This window comes from Delphinapterus leucas, chromosome 5, assembly GCF_059928025.1.
Source record: "Delphinapterus leucas isolate spDelLeu-1000000601 "Yukka" chromosome 5, BTC_Dleu_Yukka2, whole genome shotgun sequence".
In the NCBI taxonomy this organism is placed as follows: domain Eukaryota; kingdom Metazoa; phylum Chordata; class Mammalia; order Artiodactyla; family Monodontidae; genus Delphinapterus; species Delphinapterus leucas.
In genome coordinates, this window is record NC_143133.1 from 13239700 (window position 1) to 13251808 (window position 12109).

General features: G+C 34.3%; 1 protein-coding gene across 4 annotated transcripts in view; it reads left to right on the forward strand.

Moving 5' to 3' along the window:
* Window positions 1-12109, forward strand: part of SCLT1 (sodium channel and clathrin linker 1) — a 268143-nt gene that overhangs the window by 85049 nt on the left and 170985 nt on the right. For all 4 annotated transcript variants that reach the window (XR_016393194.1, XR_016393195.1, XM_022556932.2 and 1 more), the window contains exon 6: window positions 7562-7697. Coding sequence is in view for 2 of the 4 variants with exons in the window: in XM_022556932.2 (XP_022412640.1) it covers window positions 7562-7697 (136 nt within the window). In the remaining 2 variants the exon portion in view is untranslated. The remainder of the gene's footprint in view (window positions 1-7561; window positions 7698-12109) is intronic.

Genomic DNA, 12109 nt, shown 5'->3' on the forward strand with positions numbered 1-12109 from the left:
GTTCAATCCCTGGTCGGGGAACTAGATCCCACATGCGTGCCGCAACTAAGAGTTGGCGTGCTGCAACTAAGAAGTCTGCGTGCTGCAACCAAGAAGTCTACCTGCTGCAGTCTTCCACGACGAAGATCCTGTGTGCCGTAACTAAGATCTGGCGCAGCCAAAATAAATAAATATTTAAAGGAAAAAAAGAAAACAACTCTCAGATTTTTTAAGTACTCAGATTCTGTTCCTTAATAACAGTGAAAATTGTATTAGAAATCAGTGGGGTTTTTTTAATAAATTTATTTATTTATTTTTGGCTGTATTGGGTCTTCATTTCTGTGCGTGGGTTTTCTCTAGTTGCGGCGAGCAGGGGCCACTCTTCATCGCTGTGCGCGGGCCTCTCACTGTCACGGCCTCTCCCGTTGCGGAGCACAGGCTCCAGACGTGCAGGCTCAGTAGTTGTGGCTCACGGGCCCAGTTGCTCCATGGCATGTGGGATCTTCCCAGACCAGGGCTCGAACCCGTGTCCCCTGCATTGGCAGGCGGATTCCCAACCACTGCACCACCAGGGAAGCCCCTAGAAATCAGTTTAAAAAAAAAAAAAAAAGAAAAGAAAAAAGGAATCAGAAAATTCCCAGCTGTTTCTAATTAAGCAATATGCTTTTAAATATTACTCATAGGTCAAAGAATTAACCATGAAAGCTGGAGAATATTTTCAACTGATAGATAGTGAAAATACAGCATAAAAACTGTGGGTTGCAGTTAAGGCCATTCTTAGAGGGAAATCCATACTCTTAAGTGCATATATTAGAAAAGAAGTCTGAAAATCAGTGGACTCTAAGAATTTGCTGAACAGGTTAGGAAAAGAACAGCAAACTAAACCCAAAATTATGAAACATTTGGAGAATTAGGGTACATCAGGCAAGAGACAGCAGGATTGCAAATTGCAAAATTAAACACCGCTACCCCAAATACTTCAGATACTAAAACAAAAATAAACTACTGATGCATATAGGTGGTCCTTGCTTTGCATGACAGTGCAGGACTATAAAAATGACCTTGCAAGGTGTGTCCAAGGTGATGGAGTACAAAGACCCTGAACTCACCTCCTCCTCTAGGCACACCAAAATTACAACTATTTACAGAGCAGCTATCAATGAGAATAACTTGAAGACTAGCAGAAAAGATTTTTCACAGCTTAAGATATAAGGAAAGAACCAAAACAAGATGGGTAGGAGGGGCCAGAGACATAATGTAGTCAAGACCTGCACTTTCATGTAGGTGACCCACAAATGGGAGGATAATCACAATCACAGAAGTTCTCCCTAAGGAGCGAGGGGTCCAAGCCCCACATCAGGCTCCCAAGCTGAGGGTCCTGCACTAGAAAGACAGGCCCTCAAAACGTCTGGCTTTGAAAGCCTGCAGGACTTGCATATGGGGAGCCAGAGGACTGTAGGAAGCAGAAACTCCACTGTTAAAGCACACACACAAAATCTCACATGCTCTGAGTCCCAGAACTGAGACAGCAATTTGAAGGAGCCTGATAAGACCCACTTGCTGATCTCGTAGAGTCTCCTGGAGAGGCGGGGCAACTGGGACTCTTCCTGATGACATTGGCAACAGCCATTTTGGGGAGTTCATTCTACCATGAGGACACTGGTGCTGGCAAGTGCCATTTTGGAGTCCTCCCTCTAGCCTACTAGCACTGGGGGCCTGCCTGCCCAACAGCAGATAAGCTCCAGTTCCAGGACCTCCCAGGTGAGCAGCCAGCCTTGCAGGGACCTGGCTCCACCCACCAGTGGACCAGAACCAACCCCAGGCCTCCCCAGCAGCCACACCCAGGTACCCTGGGGCTCAACTCTACCCACCATCAGGTCAGAACCAGCCTTGGAACACCCCTGGCCTTGCCGCCAGCCACAACAGGACCCAGCGCTGCCCATCAGCTAATCAGGACCAGCCCCAGAATCTCCAGAGTCCCAGAGCCAGCTTCATTTGGATGTGGCCCCACCCACCAGTAGGCTGACACCAGCACTGGACCCCCTGGGTCCCACAGCCAGCACCCAGGGAACCAGATCTGTATACCACTGGGCTGAGATCCACCCCCCTGCCAGGTCATGCGACCAGCTGTACCAGAACCCAGTACTGCCCACTAGTGGGCCAGCATCTACCCAAGGACCTCCCAGCCTGTGCATCCAACCATGCTGAAATCTGGTCTGCCCACCAGCAGGCCAGCAGCCACCATGCAAGGCAGGGCATAGCAGCCAACCAGCCTAGGGATGAGCCTTGTCTACCAGTGTGCCGAGAGTAGTCAGCCTCATCACACAGAAGGGCCCACACAGCCCACATATGGGGTCAAGTGCTGCTGGGCTCCATAGGATGTCTCTTACTTAAGACCACTTCTCCAACATCTGGAAACATAACTGACCTACTTAATACTTAGAAATAAACATGGAAAATTAGGCAGAACGAGGAGGGAAGGAATATTTTCCAAATGAAGACAAAACCCCAGAAGAACTAAGCCAAGTGGAGATAAGCAATCTACCTGATAAAGAGTTCAAAAGAATGATAATAAAGATGCTCAGTGCAGCTCAGTGCTTTGTGTCCACCTAGAGGGATGGGATAGGGAGGGTGGGAGGGAGACGCAAGAGGGAGGAGATATGGGGATATATGTATATGTATAGCTGATTCACTTCGTTATACAGCAGAAACTAACACACCATTGTAAAGCAATTAAACTCCAATAAAGATGTTTTAAAAAAAAAGAAAATTTACTCTGGCAGAAGCTAAAATTTGATACGATTACATTTAATACAGATAAATCACAATTAATAAAGCCTGTGTTGTAAAAAAAACATGTAAGTACATATTCACCTTATATTCAAGATATTTGCTTTCTCTTATAAATATCTGTCAGAGTTTTATTTTCTAATCATCTTTCCTTTCTCCACTGATCTGATGTTATCTTTATTATAAACTAAATACATACATTTGAGTTTGTAAAATAATCACAAAATGAGAAATACAGACACTTGAAAATGTTTAGAGTAAACTGTGTAACTCTGTGCTGATAAATGTGAAACTATAAGTGAAATAAACAATTTTCTATGAAATAAAAAGGTGCTCAGTGAACTCAGGAGAAGAATGAATGAACACAGTGAGAAGTTAGAAGTTTCTAACAAATAGTTAAAAAATATAAAGAAGTAAACAGAGCTGAAGAAGATAATAGCTGAAATAAAAAGTACACTAGAAGGAATTAACAGTAGAGTATATGATACAGAGGAACAGATGAGTGAACTGGATGACAAAGTAGAAGAAATCACCCGAACTGAACAAAAAAAGAAAAAAAGAGTTTTTTAAAAAGAGGACAGTTTAAGAGACCTCTGGGACAACATCAAGCATAATAACATTCAAAATATAGGAGTCCCAGAAGGAGGAAATAGAGAGAAAAGGGCAGAGGAGTTATTTGGAGAAATAATAGCTGAAAACTTTCCTGACCACGGAAAGGAAGTAGACATGCAGTTCCAGGCAGCACAGAGAGTCCCAAAGAAAATGAATCCAAAGAAGTCCACACCAAGACACATTGTAATTAAAATGGCAAAAATTAAAGATAAAGAAAGAATTTTAAAAGAAGCAAGGGAAAAGCAACTAGTAGCATACAGGGGAACTCCCATAAGGCTATCAATTGACTTTTCAGCAGCAACTTTGTGAGCAGAAGGGATTGGCACAATTGATTCAAATTGATGAACATACCAACCAAAAATACTCTACTCAGCAAGGCTATCATTCAAATTTGAAGGAGAGATAAAGAGTTTTACAGACAAGCAAAAGCTACAGAATTCATCACCACTAACCAGCTTTACAAGAGATATTAAAGGGACTTTTCTAAGTGGAAAGGACTACAACTAGAAATAGGAAAACTGTGCAAAGAAAAATCTGATTGGTAAAGACAAACATACAGTAAAATAGATCATCCACTTATAAAGCTAGTAGGAAGGTTAAAAGACAAAAGTAGTAAAAACATCTATTTCCACAAGTATTTAAGGGATACACCCCACAAAAAGATATAAAATGTATCAAAAACATTAAACATGGCAGGGGATTTTAAAAATGCAGGGTTGTCAGAATGGTTTGATCTTAAGGGATCATCAACTTAAAATCATATATGAATAAATTTAAAATATATATTATTTATTATATATATATCTTTATAAATATTGTTATATATGAACCTCATTGTAACCACAAACCAAAAATCTGTAATAGATATGCAAAAAAGAAAAAGGAATCTAAACACCAAATTATAAACTCTAGTACTAAAGATAGTCATCCATTAGATCACAAGGATACAGAGCAAAAACAAGAAAGGAAGAAGAGAGAACCACAGAAAGAACCAGAAAACAATGAACAAAATGACAGTAAGTACATACATATCAATAATTATTTTAGATGTATTGGACTAAATGCTCCAATCAGAAGACTTAGAGTGACTGAATGGATACAGAAAGAAGAACTATATATATGCTTCCTAGAAGAAACTCATTTTAGATCTAAAGACACAGAGATGGAAAGTGAGAGTATGGAAAGAAGTTTTCCATGCAAATGGAAACAAAAAGAAAGCTGGGGTAGCAATCCTTATATCAGACAAAATAGAGTTTAAAACAAAAACTGTTATAAGAGACAGAGAAGGACATTACATAATGATAATGGGATCAATCCAACAATATATAATAATTGTAAATATTTATGTCCCAACTTAGGAGCACCTAAATATATAAATCAAATATAAGTAGACGTAAAGAGAGAAATTGTGTTGAGTTACACAATAATAATATGGGACTTTAACACCCAACTTACATCAATGGAAGATCATGCATCCAGACAGAAAATCAATAAGGAAACACTAGCCTTACATCAGATAGACTTTATTTATATGTACATCTATGTATATATATGTATGTATAAAACATTCCATCCCAAAAGCAACAGAATAAACATTCAACCACATATAGAACATTTTCCAGGATAGAGCACATACTAGGCCACAAAATAAGTCTCAGTAAATTTAAGAATATTGAAATTATATTAAACATCTTTTACAATCACAATGCTTGAGACTAGAAATAAACTACAATGAAAAAACTCCCAAAAAAAACCCAAAAAACAATGGAGGCTAAGCAGTATGCTACTAAACAACCATTGGGTCACTGAAGAAATCAAACAGGAAGTCAAAAAATAACTGGAGTCAAATTAAAATAGAAATAGAATGGTGGAAAAGCTTTGGGAAGCAGGAAAAGCTGTTCTCAGAGGGAAGTTTCTAGCAATATAGGCCTACCTAAGGAAGTAAGAAAAATCTCAAATAAGCAATCTAACCTTACACCTAGAGGAACTAGAAAAAGAACTAATAAAACCCCCAAAGTTAGTAGAAGAAAAGGATCAGAGCAGAAATAAATGTAATAGAGACTTTAAAAAAATAGAGAAAATCAGTGAAACTAAGCTCTGGTTCCTTGAAAAGATAAACAAAATTGATAAACCTTTAGCCAGAGTCATTAAGAAAAAGAAAGGACCCAAATAAAATCAGAAATGAAAGAGGAGTTACAGATTCATATTTCTATACTGACAATACAGAAATATGAAAGATCATAAGACATTACTGTGAACAGTTATACACCAATAAAATGGAGAACCAAGAAGAAACGGATAAATACCTAGAGATGTACAGTCTAGGTACAAGACAAGGATGCCCACTCTTACCACTTTTATTCAACATAGTATTGGAAGACCTAGCCACAGCTATCAGACAAGAAAAAGAAATGAAAGGTATCCAAATCAGAAGGGAAGAGGTAAAATGTCTACTATACATAGAAAATCCTAAAGATGCCACCAGAAAACTACTAGAGCTCATTAATGAATTCAGTAAAGTTTTAGAATACAAAGTTAACATACAGAAATCTGTTGCATTTCTATACACTAACAATGAAGTATCAGAAAGATAAATTAAGGAAACAACCCCAATTTACCTTCACATCAAAGAGAATAAAATAGCTAGGAATAAACCTACCTAAAGAGGCACAAGACCTGTGTGCCAAAAACTATAAGACATTGATGAAAGCCATCCAAGGACTAAATTCCAAAAGTTAAAGTTTGGAGAGATGAAAATTCCACTGAGACTGAGAAAGAGAGAAATACTGTACAGAATAGTTAAAAAAAAAATTCCAGAAGAGAATAAGCAATAGGTGACATTTACATTTTACAGATTGGGAAACTGAGGCCAAAAGAGGTTAAGGAACTTGTCCAAAGTCACATAGCTAATGAAATGAGATACTGGTTTCAAATTCAGGCAGTTTGGGTATAGGCAATATGCCTGTAACTATTAAGGGTTCTTTTTTTTTTGTTTAGTTTCTGTGTTTTTTTAATTGAAGTATAGTTGCTGTACATTATTATATAAGTTACAGATGTACAATATAGTGTTTCACAATATTTAAAGGTTATACTCCATTTATAGTTATGATAAAATATTGCCTATATTCCCTGTGTTGTACAACATATATTCTTAGCTTATTTTATATCTAATAATTTGTACTTCTTAATCCAGTATCCCTATACTGCCTTTCCCCTCTCCCCTTGCCCCACTGGTACCTGAGGTTATTGTCTTGTGACTTATTTGATGAACTTCGTTTTCAATAAATATGTTTTAAGATTTAAGATTGCGTTTTTCTAGTTTCAATGGAGATTGTAGTATTAGTAGATAATTCTGTTTAAATTATTTTAGAGAGATGGATGCAATTCCTTTGGGAAATTTTTACTTTGAGATGTGTTTATTATAAATAATGTTTTCTGGTTATAATTATATAAATTCAGTGTTTCTAAGTTTTTCTGATATTAAAAAACATTTTTCCTTCTAGGAGTACATCATTTTGACATAAACACCTAATCAGTCTTTTAAGTTGAACCTTTCTATGCTTTTTTTTTTTTTTTTTGGTGTAATTTCAAAGCATGAAATACTTGTAATTTACTTTAATGTAAGGTTCAAGTTGAATTTAAGGCTTTCAGAGTTATGGTCAAGCTTATGTAAGAAAGTGCTGGCAAGTAAATTCTCTAGTCTTGATTTCATAGCCATCAAGAATTTTATTCTATGCTTTATAAACTGGAATGAGTGAGAAATCAGATGAGTTTTGTGAAACACAATGAAGAAATTAACAATTCTACAAGATTTAAAATTCCCTTTCTATTTAAGTAACTAGATGAAATTATCATATTTAAAATTTTTTATGAATGACTTATCAATTAATAAGGTATAATTTCAGAATTTTACCTCTTTAAAAAATTAAAATCTTCCTAGGACAAACTGAATTATGTATGTTTGAATTAATTATGACAAATTTAATTCATTCACAATCGTGATATAGTTTTTCTTATAGCACATTATTTAATGGTTTTAAAACACTTCTAAATTTAGAGGTTGACTTAAAAGTGATTTTTGTGTAAATAGTGATTTTTTGACCCAAATGTTTATTTAGTTGACCTGAAACAGTACTTACTATTACCAAAATTAGATTATTGTTAACTGTTTGTTCCAAAGGTTGCACAGTGAATTAAAAGATGCTGTTGAAAAGCAATTGGAAGCCATTCCCTTTGGCACAGAGATGGGAAATGAGATATGTACAGATGATGAAACAGTCAGGAATCTTCAAGAACAACTACAACTGGCCAATCAAGTGAGTGATATATGTATTGAATTATATCCTAAATAAACAGTTTCTAAAAAATCTATAGTCAATCATTATTTATGAATGATAATAACAGAATATTGAAATTGTTAGCATAATGATTTTCTACAGTTTGCAAAATAGTTAACAGGTAACAAAGCTTATAATATGTGCCCTCCCTGTATGTTATAAATGTACTTGCCATGTATATATTTTAACTGAATCTTAATTCTTTTGGCATGATTTTTTAAGTGTTATAAAATATTTTAATGCCAAAGAAAATTTTTAAAGAATCAATTATCCACTTGCCTAAATTTACATTTTTCATTTTCCTGTGTTTTCTTTTGATACTGTTTTCAATTTTCAAAGATTATATTTTCCTAAAGTTATGCTTCTTTTAGAATTATACTTTTTCTCCTTTTTTCCTCCTTCATGGTAATTGAAATATTTGGGAAGCTATATTGTATATATCCTGTTTTCAGCACCACAATTTTTTTTGGTTATATGTAAGGGAATTTTATTTTAATTTACAATTTTGCATCCTAGGTATCTCATATCTTTTATGGATTTTAATCCCATTCTTCTACCTTCCTGTGTGCCTCAGTTTCTTCATTTTATAAATGGGGATTAGAAATACTTTATTACAATTTTGATTTTATAGTTATCTATGAAAAGTCATATTTTTTTATTCCTTGTAAATTTGGTTTTGGAATTCTTTGCTTTTGAAAGTGATATTTTAAGTTAATCGGATAGGTTGTATCTACCTTGATAAGGAGCATTATGTAGCACTGAACTCTTTTTAATGTGTAAAGGGAAGGAATTTGAAAAATAATAGAGGCAAAAATAATGAGAAAAGCATGTTCTTTACTCTGTTCTAGACTAGTATTTCAGAAAGGATTTATTAATGTTGACATATAAATAAATGAAAATTAATGTAAACTTATAAATGCTTTCTAACAAGGTATTAAATATGTCCTTTGAAAGCTGTGGCAGAATGTGCATTTCTTATTACTCTTTAAAAATATTGTGACAGACCATATGTAAAAGTACACCTTCAATATAGACAATGATTATTTGTCAGTCATACCTCAATAAATCCAAAAATTTTTTTAATTTATAAAAAGAAAAAAGAGTGCAAAACTAGATAGGATTCATTTTTTGTTTTGTTTTCTTTTTTTGAAACTACAAATCTTATGTTTTAAAAGCATCTCCCTGTAGTAATTTTGTTGCTATAATTTCTTTTTGTTGTTGTTGTTGCTATAATTTGTATTGCTAAATTTTGTTCTTTGTTTTTTTAAGCCACACTTGTTCTATCTTTTCTCACCTCTTTCTCCTCCTATCTTCTCCTGTCTTTGCCTTTCTCCATCTCCATCTTACTTGGTACATATTATTTTTCTGAAGATGGGGTCCTATCTTTTTGTTACATTTTGGATCATTACTTCACAGAAGCTTTGGTGAGGTACAAGTTTGACCAGTCAAAAATGAAAAAGGAGATTTGTTAAAAACAAATTTTGCCACAATATCTGCAGTGTATTTTGTGTATTAAGTGTGGAATTTTAACTGAGTGAGAGTTTTGGCAATTTTATAAAGTATGAATAATAGAAAAATGTTAATAAATCCATAAAATAGTAATGTCAGATGTTAATTCTGCTTATTACTTATACATACATGTTTATTAAATTTATTATTAAGTTCTAGTAAAACACATACAATTGTTTTGGTATCCATCACTAGATTGAAAGCCCTTTGTGTCATGCGTGAATATTAGGTGAATCCAAACTGAATAAATTTAAAACTCAATAAAATACAATTTATAGTAGAAAATTGAGAGAAAGAGGGAGAATTCTTTATTATATTATGCTTTATTAAAGTAATAAGTCTAGAGAATTTAACAGAAGATTCAAATACCTTCATCCATTCCACAGATATTATTCGGTGTCTATTATATATGAGGCACTGTGCTTAGTATTTATCATATACAGTGCAGAATGTTGGCTCCTACTTTTGTGAAACACACAAGCTTTTGGAAGAAAAGTTTGGCCAAACTTCTTGAGTTTGGTCCCCATTCTACTTTGTAGCTCTATGATCTTGGGAAACTTCTTTGTGCTTCACCTTCTTCATTTATAAATGGAGATTATAATAATTCTTATTTTATGGAGTTCTTATGGTAATTAAAATTTTGAATCCCCATTAAGCACATAGGGTAATGCCTAGCACATGTGTGAGTTCATAAATCTACCTATTATTTTTATCATCTTTATCATTATTATTACTAAGCAGAATTAAAATTAGGTGCAAAAGGTTCTGTGTATCTCAAGTATAGTTGCTTTGGGAGCCAGTAGCACTAGTACAATATCAAGTACCTAACTAAATATTTTTAGTTTGGAGTATTTTGCTCTCCTATAATAGTGTGATTTGTAAAAATCTTTCTGGAGGGCAGTTTGGCAGTAAGAGCCTTAGAAATGTTCATATCCTTTAACCAATTAATTAGATGGTGACATCACATAGATTCTAGGAATCTGTCTTAAGAAACAGTATATAAAAATATATGAATAAATATATTCATTATAGTAATGTTTTGATAGTGAAAAATTGGAAGTAGTTTAAAAACCTAAAAATGTGGAATCACCTAAATTGTGTTTTTTCCAAATGATGCGTTATACATTAGTACAGTGGTTCTCAAATTTTGGTGTGTATCGTAATCACCCGAGGGCTTACTGAAATAAAGATTGTCACCCCCTCCCCCAAGTTTTTGATTCAAGAAGTCTAGGATATGGCTCAGTAATTTACATTTCTAACAGGTTCTAAGGTATTGATGCTAGTCCTTTGAGAACCACTGGCTTAGGAGAATCTGGGCTTTCTTCGTAGTCCAGATGACTCTTACCATCAGGCACGTTTGGGAAACTGCAGTCTTTTGAGTTACGAGGCATTTTTATGACTATTCTATTGAAAAGAAAGCAGTCTTAAGGAAATAAAATGAATTGTACAGGGTCATTCAGCCAGAATTAGAAATCCAACCCAAATTCTGGCTCCAGATTCTGCTTTTGTCTACATATTTTTAAACTACATACATTTTAGGCAAAACTAATCAATAATTTTAAAAGTCAGGATAAAGGTTATTTTGGGAGGATTGTAGTATCTGTAAGAAAGGGGCAACTGGCTTCTAGCTGCTGGTAATCATGTTCTCTTTCTTGAACGGGGTGCTGGTTACATGGGTGCACTCACTGTACAAATTTATGATTTGTGTGTTTCTGAATGCATGTTATGCCTCAGAAATAGTTTCCTTAAAGCTTGTAAGTGTATATTTATTTGAAATGTATACTCATTTTGTTCCAAAAATGCATATCTTTTCACTACACCTTCTTACCTACTTACTAAAACTGAGAGAATTAGCTCTGACCTGGGATTTAAAAGCTTGGGCTTTAGGGACAAAGAGATGAAAGTTTCTTCTTGATTCTGTCAACAGCTTGCTGAGGTAACTATACTTCAATTTTTAAAAAGTACATGCAAAAAAGAAAAAAAGAGAATAATGCTTTTTATATGCTAGCTTAAAGTTTCTCAACCGTTTTGGTTTCAGGACCCCTCTTCAGTATGCTTAAAAATTATTGAGGACTCCAAAGAGGTTTTTTTTGTGTGGGGTATTTATCATATTACTAATTAAAACTAAGACATTTTTAGAAACAAATGGGAGCATAAGAGTGCATTTTGGTAGCCATCAGAGCAATGACAACATTACACAGTACATCATATAAACTTTGGAAAACTGTACTGTACACTCATGAGAGGATGAGAGTGAAAAAGGCAAATAATGTCTTCATATTATTATGAACAAAATTTTTTCTTCAAGGGTCCCCATATCACTTTTGAGAATTACTATATTGAAAGAATAGTTAATGACCTGAAAAAATTCTCATTATAAAATTCCAGGTGAAAAATAGACAATGCAAACAGCACACTATGTGTTTCCCAGTTTTTTTAAAGAAAAAAAATACAGAATTCTCCCCCCCAAATCACATTTATAAACAAGACTACATCTAACATTCATAAAGATGTTTATATCCAGATGTTAGCAGTATTTATTATCAGGTGCTAAAAAATATTAGGTAATTTTATTTTCTTCTCTGTTTTTCTGTACTTTCCTAATTTTCTATGATAAACATTTATTACTTTAGCAGTCAGAAAAAAACCTCTTGTACTTTACCAGGGACAGTTTTCATCAGTAATTTCTATGGCTTACACTTTCTGGAACAAGAAAGTGATTGAAGTGTTTTAATTTTAGCTATTAAATCTAAATAAAAAGAAAATTTCAAAGTAAGGAGTTTTCATCTTTAGGTTTATTCTCTAAATAATTTTTTAAATTAATTAATTTATTTATTTTTGTCTGCGTTGGGTCTTCATTGCTGCACACGGGCTTTCTCTAG